The sequence below is a fragment of the Schistocerca nitens genome, chromosome 5 (genome assembly GCF_023898315.1).
Source record: "Schistocerca nitens isolate TAMUIC-IGC-003100 chromosome 5, iqSchNite1.1, whole genome shotgun sequence".
Taxonomy (NCBI): Eukaryota; Metazoa; Arthropoda; class Insecta; order Orthoptera; family Acrididae; genus Schistocerca; species Schistocerca nitens.
Window position 1 is genome coordinate 384,434,826 of NC_064618.1, and position 15,907 is coordinate 384,450,732.

Genomic DNA, 15,907 nt, shown 5'->3' on the forward strand with positions numbered 1-15,907 from the left:
GAGAGAGAGAAAGAGACAGTGGCAGTGCGCAAGAGCTGGAAAATAACAAATACCGGAAGATAGTAGAGAGTGGTTGTGTTGTAGAAAGAACGAAGGAGATAATGGCAATGTGAGAGAAAGAGAGAGACACAGTGGTAGTGGAACATGTTGACGGTGCTAGACAAAGAGTGAACGAGACAATGTCAGTGGGATAAAAATAAAGAGAAGGAGAAAGTGGATGTGGGTGAGAGCCAGTGATTATGAGAGATAGAGTATATGATAGTGCAACGAGAAAGAGAGTGATAGTGACAGTGAGGCAGCAAGAAAGGAATGAATGAGGTGTTAGCAGTAGGAGAATAAGAGGGAGCCACTAACATGAGAGGGGACAGTAGTAGTAGGACAGAACGAAGGAGACTGTGGTTGTGAGACGTGAGACGGGGGACAGTGACAGAGTGATGCAAAGAGACAATGCCACTGAGTTGGAGTGAATGAGTGAGTGAGAACGGGCAAGTGGGAGTGATGCATATGAGCGATGGGCTGGTGATTGTGAGCGAGTTACGGTTTGGGGAGCTTGTGGGAGTGAGAGGTGAGTTGCATGTTAAAAAGAACACATATATGTTAGCATGCCCAAAACTTTTTAAAGGTGCTGAGGAAGGTAGAATGAGGTAGCTGGTACCTCCCTTTTCAGTCAGAGTCTTTTAAACAGGAGTATATTCGCCTTCTTTGTGCTCCTATAGGAAAATTTTTGAGCTGGTAATACACAAATAAAGGGTGTGGCGAGTTTATAGTACAACTCTGAACAGTCATTTTGCTGGCACTGTCATAAACTCGAGTTTTGCAGTAGGTGACTGCTGAAAACCGTATAAGATTATAAACACACTCGTATGTTACAGATGCTGCGAAAAAAGTTGTTTTTATTTTGTTCTAAGCTGTGACTTGAAAATGGTTCCATGACCGAAACTAGTTTTCTGGAAATAGATGTACATTACAACGCTTTCAAGTGGTTCCGCAATGTTGTTATTTATAACTAAATCTTGATGGCCAGCTAGGGGATTAAATCTGTTCTGAAAATCTGTCCCGTGCCTTACGACTGCGCACTGTCTCTAGATACCTCAATTAAAATGGTTAAATCACGAATCGACATTAACATCATGAAACTATTGCTATGGATGTATAACACAGTAAATTATGAATAATTAAGAATATCTCTAATTTCTCTGTTTAAGAAGGAAAGGCAGCAAAATTGGATCTTAAAATTTCATGATTTCGTATAACTAACTTCAAATAAAGCTTAGCCTAAGGTTTTAATTTGACTATTTCAGACCATACACGTCAATAGTTTTTCATGTCTCAGCCTATGTGGCTGTCTGGAGTATAACGTTACAACCATGTTAGCAAAGCAGGATTCTCTATATTATCACATATAGATGGTGTTTATAAAATAGTTATACGAAAGTAACTTTTAATTGTGAAAAGGGTAAATAACTAATAGAAATGTTTGATGCATCTTCAAGTTCTATTCCCGCCTGACACTGTTAGTTCACGATATCCGGGTAGGTGGCATTCCTGTAGTCATCATGGAGTTTTATAATGTATTTGGGTTTGCGCAGTTTTTTCTCGTTTCACTAATCCATATCCACTACTAAAACTCAGAGACAATTCAGGGCTAAATATCCCAAGCCACCAGCTCAAAGACAAACTTATTTAATTGGTACAATCGTCTCAGCAAAATTGGCTGTGTATCACGAAAGACAGCGGGTCAGGGTGGGCCAGCAGTCTCTGACGAAGCATCTGAACAAGTGTCCCGGTAAAGCAACAAGGCGAGCCAGGTTAGAACTGAATGCGCCTACTGTTACAGTGCTGAAGGTATTACGAAAATGCTTGTCATTAACAGCCTGCATATTGGAACTGTTACAAGCTTTAAGAGAAAGTGACAAAGAAAAATGAGCTGCGTTTTATGTAGAAAAAAAAGCAGGCTAAGATGACATTCTTATTAAAATTGTGTGCACTGACGAATCAAGCTTCCATACGTGCGGTAAAGTTAATCGGCATAATGTTGGGATACGGGGTGAGCACTAACCACGTCATGAAATCGAACACTTACGGGACTCGCATTAGGTGTTTTTTGCTGTGGAATTTGTAACAAGATTTACGATCTTTTCTTTATTTGCCGAGTCAACTGTAACTGGAATATCGTATCTGGACATGCTTGAACATTATCTAATGCCTCAGTTACAACAGGGTATGAGCACAGAATTTGTTTCCCCACCAAGGTAGTTCGTCACCGCATTTTTATCGTGAAGTCGTCGCATATCTCCTTAGGAATGTTCCGACTTGGACTGGACGTGGTGGAACAATATATTGGCCGTCACTATCACCTAATTTAATTACAGTGGACTCCTGTGTGTGGGGTTACATTGAAGACAATGTGTTTGTTCCTCCGCGTCTGGGAAACACCTGCGAGCTGGGACAACTGATAACCAGCAATTGCCAGCATGCAACAAGATTTACTTCATAGGATTTCGCATAAAATTGATTACAGATGGAACATTGGTTGCGTTACAGTAGCTTTTTCACAGTTAAAGGTTAGTTTTTAATAACTAATTTATAAACACCCTGTACGTCGTGTAATATGTTGTCATATAACAATGTTTGTAATTTAATAATCAAAGGTGTCACGGAATATTAATGAATATAAATTTTCGATAGAGCATTGTTCCACTGACAAGATTTCAGAGACTCAATCAATGCTGGGAGACGAAAAGAGACAGCTGATAGGACATCTAAACATTCACAGCTTTGAGTTAACATTTGCCGAGGCGGCAGATAAGGTAGCACCATAGTGAACCAGCTCAAACAGTGTTTGAAGCCATGCGGCAGCTAAAGTCACACTGGTTCGAAGTACACTTTGAGAGACAGGGAAGGCGTTTCCAAGACTTCCTTGGACTGCGAGTATGTTTCAGGCCTCTCTGGAACCTTCTAGAAACTTTACTGATCTCGTCTGCGTAGATGTACACGCAACAATTGGGTAGCCTTATATCATCATATTCACGTTTAAGGAGGACGTATCTCGACAGATAGCTGCGGCTGCGCCAGTGCAGCATGCGAATCCCAGCGTAATGACGTATTCGACAGTGAGTTACCAGATTCAGGCCACGTTCAGATGTTAGTCTATTCTGTTATGGTCTGTGAAACTTTCACAGCAAAGATTGTTACTGAGGTATGTCGTCCACCAATTAGCAGCGACAGCAGTGGTGGGCCACAGAGGTAACTGACTGAGTCTCTGAGAGACACACTATGGGGAATTTGTTAGACAAAATTACTCTATCCGCAATAAACTGCTAATCGACACGTTTGTCTCTAATTGGAAATAAAGATTGCTTTTCTGGATGCCTCTGCACCCCTTTGGAAAGCTTTAGTGAGTAAATGTATACACTGCTGACCATGAAAATTGCAACACCAAGTAGGATAGCAAATAACGTTTTTCAGATTGTGCGTATACAAGATTAGTACGAAGAATATGTCCTTATATTTATAGGTAACTTGAGAGTATACCGAGTGCGAAATGTAGTAGACGGAGCAACTACTTCTGGCAGCAAAAATGGCTAAACTAGTGGCATCGAGTTGAAGAAAGCTTGGATGACAGATAAGGGTACGACATTCCATCCTACTCCAACTCTATCCCTGTAGTGGCTGGTGACTGGAGAATCGGCAGATCATATTCAGTTGTTTTCAGAGGATGAGAAATGCTGGATATGGTAACAGCCAAACGCCCTCTGTCTAGAAATAGATGTATACAGCACGTCCTGTCTTGCGGTACCTCGTTGATAGATAGTCTCTTGCAGACCTCGAAAACAGGATACTGCCATCTGTTTTAATACGCCAGAAATGTAACGCCTGGTACTCAAATTACGAGCTACGAGAAACAGAGGTGACCGTGTTGTACATCCAATGGTTCTGTACAGCATCACCACAGGTGATGGCCGTTGTAAACATCGTCAATGCAGTCTGGCAGCGTTCGTTTTCCCCGGAAACTCCACACACGGATACGTATATTGTGATGCTGTACACCTGAAAAGACGGCGTGTGACTTTCCTGTGTCCAGTGTTGCTGTTGACCGTACTATTGTCGGAGCGCTTCTCTCTACTGTAGCGTCAAGTGGAGCCGTAACACCGGTAGTCGGGCTGACAGACCTAGGTAGTGCTGCTAACTAGCCCACTTCATGACGCTAGGCGTGTGATGTGGCTGCACAATGTTGCACGCAGGAGCGAACAGTGAGTGTATCTATCCTTCCGGGCATTAGTGGTGTCGGCGCCATTGAGATGCTGCACGGTTTTCAGTAGAGTTGCGCTCTACCAAGTCTACGGTTCGGTAGTTTTGGTATACTACTTAAACGACGTACTAAATGGTAGGATTGTTGATAGTATTAGTAGAATTGGTAGGGAAAGAAACATAAGTGAATGTGTAAAAGAGGAAATGGGAGCCGACGACTTCCCTCAGCTTTTTCTTTGTTTGTTTTGAACATAAATAGAATCGTATACCATTCATAATCCATTCCGCATTTTATATCCTGTTGTTGTTATGGTCTTCAGTCCAGAGACTGGTTTGATGCAGCTCTCCATGATACTCTATCCTGTGCAAGCTTCTTCATCTCCCAGTAACTACTGCAACGTACATCCTTCTGAATATGTTTAGTGTATTCATCTCTTGGTCTTCCTCTACGATTTTTACCCTCCACGCTGCCCTCCAATACTAAATTTGTGATCCCTTGACGCCTCAGAACATTTCCTACCAACCGATCCCTTCTTCTAGTCAAGTTGTGCCACAAATTTCTCTTCTCCCCAATTCTATTCAATACCTCCTTATTAGTTACGTGATCTACCCATCTAGTCTTCAGCATCCTTCTGTAGCACCACCTTTCGAAAGCTTCTATTCTCATTTTGTCTAAACTATTTATCGTCCACGTTTCACTTCTGTACAAATACTTTCAGAAATGACTTCCTGACACTTAAATCTATACTCGATGTTAGCAAACTTCTCTTCTTCGGAAACGCTTTCCTTGCCATTGCCAGTCTACATTTTATATCTCCTCTACTCTGACCACCCTCAGTTAATTTGCTCCCCAAATAGCAAAACTCATTTACTACTTTAAGCCTCTTATTTCCTAGTCTAATACCCTCAGCATCACCCGATTTAATTCGACTACTCGTTTGCTTTTGTTGATTTTCATCTTATATCCTCCTTTCAAGACACTGTCCATTCCGTTCAGCTGCTCTTCCAGGTCCTGTGCTGTATCTGACAGAATTACAATGTCATCGGCGAACCTCAAAGTTTTAATTTCTTCTCCATGGATTTTAATACCCACTCTGAATTTTTCTTTTGTTTTCTTTACTGATTAATAGAATATAAATAGCATTTTATAAGTAATAAAACTCAACTGATCACGTAACTTTTGCACTTTTATGTAACCGAAGCATTTAACTTTGATGCAAGTTCAGTTTACATGCACAAACTTAAAAAAATTGTATAATTGTTGTTGTTATTTGTACTCAATAGAACGTTTTTCATAATGGCAAGGCAAGAGTTTCATATTATGATCGATAAATGCGAAATCTGTTTAAGAATAACAGAAACATGTTTTATAAAGAGTGAACATTAATAAAACAGACAGCCTGTTGGGACGGATTCTTGACTGGAAATGGTCGAGAAAACGTCCTATGGATATGCGTCCTAAAATTCATCGTTGCCATGGTGGAAGGTGCTAACGAATGAGAGCTCCTCTGACCACCTTCCGTGCGTTCCTTATATGCTGCAGGCTGTGTGATTGACGCAGAGTACTGTAAGCAGCAGAACGGTCCAGTATTCGTGTCGGGAACAAGTGGAGATGGTGTGTGTGTGTGTGTGTGTGTGTGTGTGTGTGTGTGTGTACGGTCAAGCAGATGGAAGCTGTCGAGAGGAAACATGGCTTTGTCAAAACAAGTACTTTCACAGACACCTACCACATCACATTATATTTCAAGGCCTTTTTTGAGCGTTTGTGTGATCATGGGTCCTTTCAGATAGACGAACGTGCAGGGAGACGGGGGACTGTCCGTAAACCAGATTTGGAGGCTCGGGTTCTAGACGCTTCAGTCCGGAACCGCGCTGCTGCTGCGGTCGCAGGTTCGAATCCTGCCTCGGGCATGGATGTGTGTGATGTCCTTAGGTTAGTTATTTTTAAGTAGTTTCTAAGTCTAGGGGACTAATGACCTCAGATGTTAAGTCCTATAGTGCTCAGAGCCATTTGAACCAGTCCGGGTTCTACAGGATACTGAGACGAATTTTAGTACAAGCTCGAGGCAAGTGGCTCCTCAACATGGTGTAAGCCAAAGCACGATTGTTTGTTTCCTGCATGACAACCACTACTATCCCTGTCGCCTGCAACGAGTGTAAGGATTAGCAGTAGCGGATTTCCCTCTACCGAAAGGATTTTGTCGACGGTTTCTGCACCAGACCATCACAATTGTGGGATTTCTGTCATTAGGTCTCTTTACCGACGAAGCAGCCTTGACGAGAACTAGCATAATCAGTCTGCATAATCGTCATCTGTGGTCTACAGACACGGCGAGTTGTCAGAGGAACTTCCATTCGTCAGCGCCATCTACCGTGGTGATGATGAATTTCTGGACACGTGTTCATAAGACCTTTCTTCCTCCATTTCCAGTCAGGTATCCGTCCCTGCAGTGTGTTAGTTTTATTGACGTTCATCCTGCAACAGTTTACCGAAGCACTGGAGCGATGTTTGATACATTTCTATTTTGAATAACTTTATTTTCCTTTTTTGTTGAGGAAATTGCGTTTTCGAGCGCTATGTGATAAATCTGTATTGTTTTCTTTATTTTTACCACAACACCCCTCTGTTTCACGTAAAAATTATCAGTTTTCGAATAAAACCTGAATTAAACATTGAAAATTTCAATTTTGCCATAAATACTGTTTATTAGTAAGGAACAGACAGAAGTGTAACTATGTGGAACAAAAATGTTCCGTAGTTTACCTGGCCCTTTATTATATCCCCATTCTGTCTCTAGACCGTTCACCACTTCCGGTTTAGGGGAATGTAGTAACAAAGCGATCGTTTTAAGGTAGTGCCCAACAGGTATGCAACACACCAAATGTACAGGTAATGCAGGTACGACCACCTTAACTGAACAAAGCTAGCCGGCCGGGTGGCCGTGCGGTTCTAGGCGCTACAGTCTGGAACCGAGCGACCGCTACGGTCGCAGGTTCGAATCCTGCCTCGGGCATGGATGTGTGTGATGTCCTTAGGTTAGTTAGGTTTTATTAGTTCTAAGTTCTAGGCGACTGATGACCTCAGAAGTTAAGTCGCATAGTGCTCAGATCCATTTGAACCATTTTTTGAACAAAGCTACTAGGAAAACGACGTAGTTTACGGAAGCCTTATTTTGAGTATTGCTCTCTTGAAGCCATTGATTCAATTATCGTACAGCAGTAGTGAGATCCCGAGCAGCAATATTGGAGGATGAGAAACCGCTGTCTTAATACGTCACTTTCCTGCTGCTTTCGACGTCTGACGCTCGTTAGTAGCCTTTTCTTCAGTATCTGACAGTGGTTCAGATCCTCCCAATTCCATACAGAGGAAAGGTCAGAAATACTCATGTTTCACTCCATGGTTTCATCTTCTGTGGAGGGCGCTGGTGCTGTGCGAACATGTCACGTGGGTCCATCCACTGCCGCTATAGTGTCCCAGCACTTGTCCTGCCGTTATTGCTGTTCTCTAAAGCCTTCGATACAAGCCATTCATAGTAACAGAGTGACTGATCTTCCTGCATTTACGCTTTCCAATCCGAATCGCTCCATAGACTGTTTGAACATGCTTACGACGACTTTCTCTACACTCTGGACTACGCTTCTGTCCAATTTTTCTCTTGAACTCCGCCGTCATCAACAGCAGGAACCGCCTGTTTGTTCCACTGATTTCTTCGTCACTATCAGTGTGAACGATCATAATCACATAGGAAGCTAGCGACTATTCTAGTAAATATGTATAGATCTGTAGTTCAACTGCCACGGTCGCGTAAAATGTCATACAGCAAGTGAAGAACGACTTTATTGATCACAAAATGTGAATGTAGCGTTTCGGAATTATTTCCATCTTAAGATATCTAAAATGGATATACGGATGGTCCACTGATAGTGACCGGGCCAAATATCTCACGAAATAATCATCAAACGAAAAAACTACAAAGAACGAAACTCGTCTAGCTTGAAGGGGGAAAGCAGATGGCGCTGTGGATGGCCCGCTAGGTGGCGCTGCCGTAGGTCAAACGGATATCAACTGCGTTTTTTTAAATAGGAACCCCCATTTTTTATTACATATTCGTGTAGTACGTAAAGAAATATGGATGTTTTAGTTGGTCAATTTTTTTCGCTTTGTGATAGATGGCGCTGTAATAGTCACAAACGTATACGTAAGTACGTGGTATCACCTAACTTCCACCAGTTCGGACGGTATTTGCTTCGTGGTACATTACCCGTGTTAAAATGGACCGTTTACCAATTTCGGAAAAGGTCGATAACGTGTTGATGTATGGCTATTGTGACCAAAATGCCCAACGGGCGTGTGCTAAGTATGCCCCTCGGTATCCTGGACCACATCATCCAAGTGTCCGGACCGTTCGCGGATAGTTACGTTATTTAAGGAAACAGGAAGTGTTCAGCCACATGTGAAATGTCAACCACGACCTGCAACAAATGATGATGCCCAAGTAGGTGTTTTAGCTGTTGTCGCGGCTAATCCGCACGTCAGTAGCAGACAAATTGCGCGAGAATCGGGAATCTCAAAAACGTCGGTGTTGAGAATGATACACCAACTTCGATTGCACCCGTACCATATTTCTATGCACCATGAATTGCATGGCGACGACTTTGAACGTCGTGTACAGTTCTGCCACTGAGCACAACAGAAATTACGGGACGATGACAGATTTTTTGCACGCGTTCTATTTAGTTACGAAGCGTCATTTACCAACATCGGTAACGTAAACCGGCATAATATGCACTACTGGCCAACGGAAAATCCACGATGGCTGCGACAAGTGGAACATCAGCGACCTTGGCTGGTTAATGTATGGTGCGGAATTATGGGAGGAAGGATATTTGGTCCGCATTTTATTGATGGCAATCTAAATGGTGCAATGTATGCTGATTTCCTACGTAATGTTCTACCTATGTTACTACAAGATGTTTCATTGCGTGACAGAATGGCGACCTACTTCCAACATGATGGATGTCCGGCACCTAACTCGCGCTCGGTTGAAGCGGTATTGAATAGCATATTTCATGACAGGTGGACTAGTCGTCGAAGCACCACACCATGGCCCGCACGTTCACCGGATCTGACATCCCCAGATTTCTTTCTGTGGGGAAAGATGAAGGATATTTGCTATCGTGATCCACATGCGTCAGCGCATTGTCAATACATGTGCGAACATTGTTGTTGTTGTTGTGGTCTTCAGTCCTGAGACTGGTTTGATGCAGCTCTCCATGCTACCCTATCCTGTGCAAGCTTCTTCATCTCCCAGTACTTACTGCAACCTACATCCTTCTGAATCTGCTTAGTGTATTCATCTCTTGGTCTCCCTCTACGATTTTTACCCTCCACTCTGCCCTCCAATTCTAAATTTGTGTTCCAATGATGTCTCAGAACGTGTCCTACTAACCGGTCTCTTCTTTTTGTCAAGTTGTGCCACAAACTCCTTTCCAATTCTATTCAATACTTCATCATTAGTTATGTGATCTACCTACCTAATCTTCAGCATTCTTCTGTAGCACCATATTTCGAAAGCTTCCATTCTCTTCTTGTCCAAACTATTTATCGTCCACGTTTGACTTCCATACATGGCGACAGTCCATACAAATACTTTCAGAAACGACTTCCTGACACTTAAATCTATACTCGATGTTAACAAATTTCTCTTCTTCAGAAACGCTTTCCTGGCCATTGCCATTCTACATTTTATATCTTCTCTACTTCGACCATCTTCAGTTGTTTTGCTCCCCAAATAGCAAAACTCCTTTACTACTTTAAGTGCCTCATTTCCTAATCTAATTCCCTCAGCATCACCCGACTTAATTCGACTACATTCCATTATCCTCGTTTTGCTTTTGTTGATGTTCATCTTATATCCTCCTTTCAAGACACTGTCCATTCCGTTCAACTGCTCTTCCAAGTCCTTTACTGTCTCCGATGGAATTACAATGTCACCGGCGAACCTCAAAGTTTTTATTTCTTCTCCATGGATTTTAATGTCTACTCCGAATTTTTCTTTTGTTTCCTTTACTACTTGCTCAATATACAGATTGAATAACATCGGGGAGAGGCTACAACCCTGTCTCACTCCCTTCCAAACCACTGCTTCCCTTTCATGCCCCTCGACCCTCATAACTGACATCTGGTTTCTGTACAAATTGTAAATAACCTTTCGCTCCATGTATTTTACCCCTGCCACCTTTATAATTTGAAAGAGAGTATTCCAGTCAACATTGTCAAAAGCTTTCTCTAAGTCTACAAATGCTAGAAACGTAGGTTTGCCTTTCCTTAATCTTTCTTCTAAGATAAGTCGTAAGGTCAGTATTGCCTCACGTGTTCCAATATTTCTACGTAATTCAAACTGATCTTCCCAGAGGTCGGCTTCGTGCGAACATTACGGAAGGTGAACTACTTGCTGTTGAGAGAAACGTCGTTACACGTTTGCCAGATGCATTGAAGTTGATGGACACCATTTTGAGCATTTATTGCATTAATGTGGTATTTACAGGTAATCACGCTGTAACAGCATGCGTTCTCAGAAATGATAAGTTCACAAAGGTACATGTATCACATTGTATCACATTGGAACAACCGTAATAAAATGTTCAAACGTACCTTATTTTCTGTATTTTAATTTAAAAAACCTACCTGTTATCAACTGTTCGTCTAAAATTGTGAGCCATATATTTGTGACTATTACAGCGCCATCTGTCACAAATCGAAAAAAGTGGTCCAACTAAAACATTCATATTTCTTTACGTACTACACGATTATGTAATAAAAATGTGGGTTCATATTTAAGAAAACGCAGTTGATATCTGTGGTGTCACCGCTAGACACCACACTTGCTAGGTGGTAACTTAAATCGGCCGCGGTCCTGTAGTACATGTCGGACCCGCGTGTCGCCACTGTGGGATCGCAAACCTAGCGCCACCACAAGGCAGGTCTCGAGAGACTGAGGAGACCTCGTCCCCAGTTGTACGGACAACATAGCTAGCGATTGGACGTGCTAAGCCTTGCTCTCATTTGCCGAGAGATAGACAGTAGAATAGCCCTCTGCCAAGTTAAATGGCGACCACCTAGCAAGGCGCCATTTGTATCAGTGCCAATAGCTTACGAGTATGCAGGAGAGATGTATTCCAACAAGAGAATAAAGTTAAGTATTAAAAAGGCTACGTATTTTTCTTTAGTGCATTTATAAGTCTCATGTTCCAGACTTCACGCCCGTCTGCGTTAGCCTTGCGTGCCCTATCGGCTACAGCATTGTGTCTGGGCTGTATGGTCTAGACACAACAATATCCGTTTGACCTATGGCAGCGCCATCTAGTGGGCCAATCATAGCGCCATCTGGCTTCCGCCTTCAAGCTAGACAAGTTTCGTTGTTTGTAGTTTTTTTGTTTGACGATTATATTATTTAAGAAAACACAGTTGATATCCGTTTGACCTATGGCAGCGCCATCTAGTGGGCCAATCATAGCGCCATCTAGCTTCCGCCTTCAAGCTAGACAAGTTTCGTTGTTTGTAGTTTTTTTGTTTGACGATTATATTTTGTTTGAGATATTTGGCCCGGTCACGACCAATGGACCACCCTATATAACACACGAACTGGTATACAAAAGTACATAATATCTTTTTAGTGGTAATAACTAAGCAACACTGAACAAATTTGCAAACAGGGTTCCATTCCTACCTACCCAAGTGCAAAGGCACTACAAGGACAATAGCGTTACCAGTCGTGTACGTAACATGAGATAAAAGACTACTAAGGTGGTTCCCATAAAACGGGATAAGAAGACAAGATTGCCACAGGTGGCAGCAGGGTAAAGATGTTGCCACCGTGTCAGATATACAGTGTGGTTATAATTAAACTTCCGCTACTTGATTCGCTGTAGACGGAAAACTATTTACCGTATGGGAACCCAACTTTATAGGAATGATGTTCAGAGCGTGCACTGAAGGATTTGCGTTGTTAGTAGTTTTAGTGTCATGACTTGACATTAGGCTCGTTACTGTATGGAAACGTAGGGTTGGAACGCAAGCATTGTGTACATTACAGTTGCAAGACAGTCAACATGGGTCTAGAGAAGATGAGCAGGGCTTTATTCGTAAAGCTGTTTTATCAAAAGAACAGCAGTAGTGCTGCTGATCTTCGCCAGTATCGACACGTTAAAGGAATACTAAGAGATCCTCGTTCCTCCTCCGAGGTGAAAAACATTATTCGGAAGTGCGAATTAACTGGCGGTTTGGGTACTGCTCATAGGATTGGCTGAAGGCCAATTGCGCCACAGATTGTTGAATAAGTTGCTATTGACATGACCGAGAGTGCTGGAAGCAATGTGCGATCTTCAAGCAGTGCACGAGCTGACAGTTGAACTTCCCTTGGTCCACCGTTGGTTTGGGAAGCAGCAGAGCAATCTGCAATCGTGGAAGGTCGTGACAATGAACAACGTTTGTAGCCTCGAACGTGAACATGGTACTAAATTAACAAATGTTACTTCTCTTGTGGAAATTGAAATGCATTTCTTTCAATGGTTTTTTTTCGTTATGTCTCTTCCACATATCCTTACAAATTTTTCCAAAATCTTCCATAGTTATATAGTTCCATGCGGCTTTTCGCGGATGATGCTGTAGTATACAGAGAAGTTGCAGCATTAGAAAATTGTAGCGAAATCCAGGAAGATCTGCAGCGGATAGGCACTTGGTGCAGGGAGTGACAACTGACCCTTAACATAGACAAATGTAATGTATTGCGAATACATAGAAAGAAGGATCCTTTATTGTATGATTATATGATAGCGGAACAAACACTGGTAGCAGTTACTTCTGTAAAATATCTGGGAATATGCGTACGGAACGATTTGAAGTGGAATGATCATATAAAATTAATTGTTGGTAAGGCGGGTGCCAGGTTGAGATTCATTGGGAGAGTCCTTAGAAAATGTAGTCCATCAACAAAGGAGGTGGCTTACAAAACACTCGTTAGGCGTATACTTGAGTATTGCTCATCAGTGTGGGATCGGTACCAGGTCGGGTTGACAGAGGAGATAGAGAAGATCCAAAGAAGAGCGGCGCGTTTCTTCACAGGGTTATTTGGTAAGCGTGATAGCGTTACGGAGATGTTTAGCAACCTGAAGTGGCAGTCTCTTCAAGAGAGGCGCTCTGCATCGTGGTGTAGCTTGCTGTCCAGGTTTGGAGAGGGTGCGTTTCTGGATGAGATATCGAATATATTGCTCCCCCCTACTTATACCCCCGAGGAGATCAGGAATGAAAAATTAGAGAGATTAGAGCGTGCACGGAGGCTTTCCGGCAGTCGTTCTTCCCGCGATCCATACGCGACTGGAGCAGGAAAGGGAGGTAATGACAGTGGAACGTAAGGTGCCCTTCGCCACACACCGTTGTGTGGATTGCGGAGTATACATGTAGATGTAGAACACTCGTTTTTCACACGGGCCCTCTCAAGTGGCAAAAGTTTGACTGTAGCCAACCTGTACTATAATAATAAATTACATACAATGACAAAATAAAAAAGTGGTACATCAGCGCACATGGGAATAAAGTGTAATGACCTGTTTTAGTGAAATAATAAATGGAACGTTAAAAAGGTTACATGTAGATCACACGATCCAAGTAAGTGGCGCTATGCATCCAAAGATGTAGGTAGGTCACTGACCGCTAATCGTAAGAATGGTATAATTTAGTATCAAATGATATCAAGCCAAAATTAACAATTTTCTATGTTAATACCGGAATATAATGTGGAACAAAGCACCCTGTATTTGCAAACCTCAGTTTTATTTTAATGGTTTTGTTCCGCTGTAGCAGTGCCAGTGGGCTGCCAAAATGGCAGCCTCGCCACGGTGTTACAATAACTCGTCAGAGGTTTTTATGCTACTGGCCATTAAAATTGCTACACCAAGAAGAAATGCAGATGATAAACGGGTATTCATTGGACAAATATATTATACTAGAACCGACATGTGATTACATTTTCACGCAATTTGGTTGCATAGATCCTGAGAAATCAGTACCCGGAACAATCACCTCTCGCCGTAATAACGGCCTTGATACGCCTGGGCATTAAGCCAAACAGAGCTTGGATGGCGTGTACAGGTACAGCTTCCCATGTAGCTTCAACACGATACCACAGTTCATCAAGAGTAGTGACTGGAATATTGTGACGAGGCAGTTGCTCGGACACCATTGACCAGACATTTTCAGTTGGTGAGAGATCTGTAGAATATGCTGGCCAGGGCAGCAGTCGAACATTTTCTGTGTCCAGAAAGGCCCGCACAGGACCTGCAACATGCGGTCGTGCATTATCCTGCTCAAATGTAGGGTTTCGCAGGGATCGAATGAAGGACAGAGCCACGGGTCGTAACACATCTGAAATGTAACGTCCACTGTTCAAAGTGCCGTCAATTCGAACAAGAGGTGACCGAGACGTGAAACCAATGGCACCCCATACCATCACGCGGGGTGATACGCTAGTATGGCGATGACGAATACACGCTTCCAATGTGCGTTCACCGCGATGTCTCCAAACACGGATGCGACCATCATGATGCTGTAAACAGAACCTGGATTCATCCGAAAAAATGACGTTTTGCCATTCGTGCACCCAGGTTCGTCGTTGAGTACACCATCGCAGGCGCTCCTGTCTGTGATGCAGCGCCAAGGGTAACCGCAGCCATGGTCCCCGAGCTGATAGTCCATGCTGCTGCAAACGTCGTCGAACTGTTCGTGCAGATGGTTGTTGTCTTGCAAACGTCCCCATCTGTTGACTCAGGGATCGAGACGTGGCTGCACGATCCGTTACAGCCGTGCGGATAAGATGCCTGTCATCTCGACTGCTAGTGATACGAGGCCGTTGGGATCCAGCTCGGCGTTCCGTATTACCCTCCTGAACTCACCGATTCCATATTCTGCTAACAGTGATTAGATCTCGACCAACGCGAGCAGCAATATCGCAATACGATAAACCGCAATCGCGATAGGCTACAATCCGACCTTTATCAAAGTCGGAAACGTGATGGTACGCATTCTCCTTACACGAGGGATCACAACAACGTTTCACCAGGCAGCGATGGTCAACTGCTGTTTGTTTATGAGAAATCAGTTGGAAACTTTCCTCATGTCAGCACGTTGTAGGTGTCACCACCGGCGCTAACCTCGTGTGAATGCTCTGAAAAGCTAATCATTTGCTTATCACAACATCTTCTTCCTGTCGGTTAAATTTCGCGTCTGTAGCACGTCATCTTTGTGGTGTAGTAATTTTAATGGCCAGTAGTGTACTTCCCCGACGGTTTGTGGTACCCTCCCGTTGCGCTGAAGAGCGTCCCGCAAATTGCAGGCAAGTTCGCGCGCTCGGTGTCGCTGTCCGGGACGGCGCTGAGCCCCTGGGCGCACGTGTCGACGGCGGAGGCGCGGCGGCGCGCCTTCCGGCTGGGCGAGCTGGTCGAGTGTCCTCCGGAGCAGCTGCAGGACGGCCAGGGTCTGCGGCAGTGCCTCTCCAAGAAGCGCGCCAAGTACCTGGTCCGGAAGGCCGCCAAAGTACTCGTAAGTGCAGCGCGGCCGCCACCAGCCGCTTATTTCCCTTCGAGATTGCCTCACACATTA

General features: G+C 43.4%; 1 protein-coding gene across 1 annotated transcript in view; it reads left to right on the plus strand.

The window, feature by feature from the left end:
- LOC126259763 (venom carboxylesterase-6-like) overlaps positions 1-15,907 on the plus strand; it is a 152,900-nt gene that overhangs the window by 51,934 nt on the left and 85,059 nt on the right. Inside the window, exon 5 of the mRNA XM_049956763.1 lies at positions 15,642-15,847. Coding sequence (XP_049812720.1) covers positions 15,642-15,847 — 206 coding nt within the window. The remainder of the gene's footprint in view (positions 1-15,641; positions 15,848-15,907) is intronic.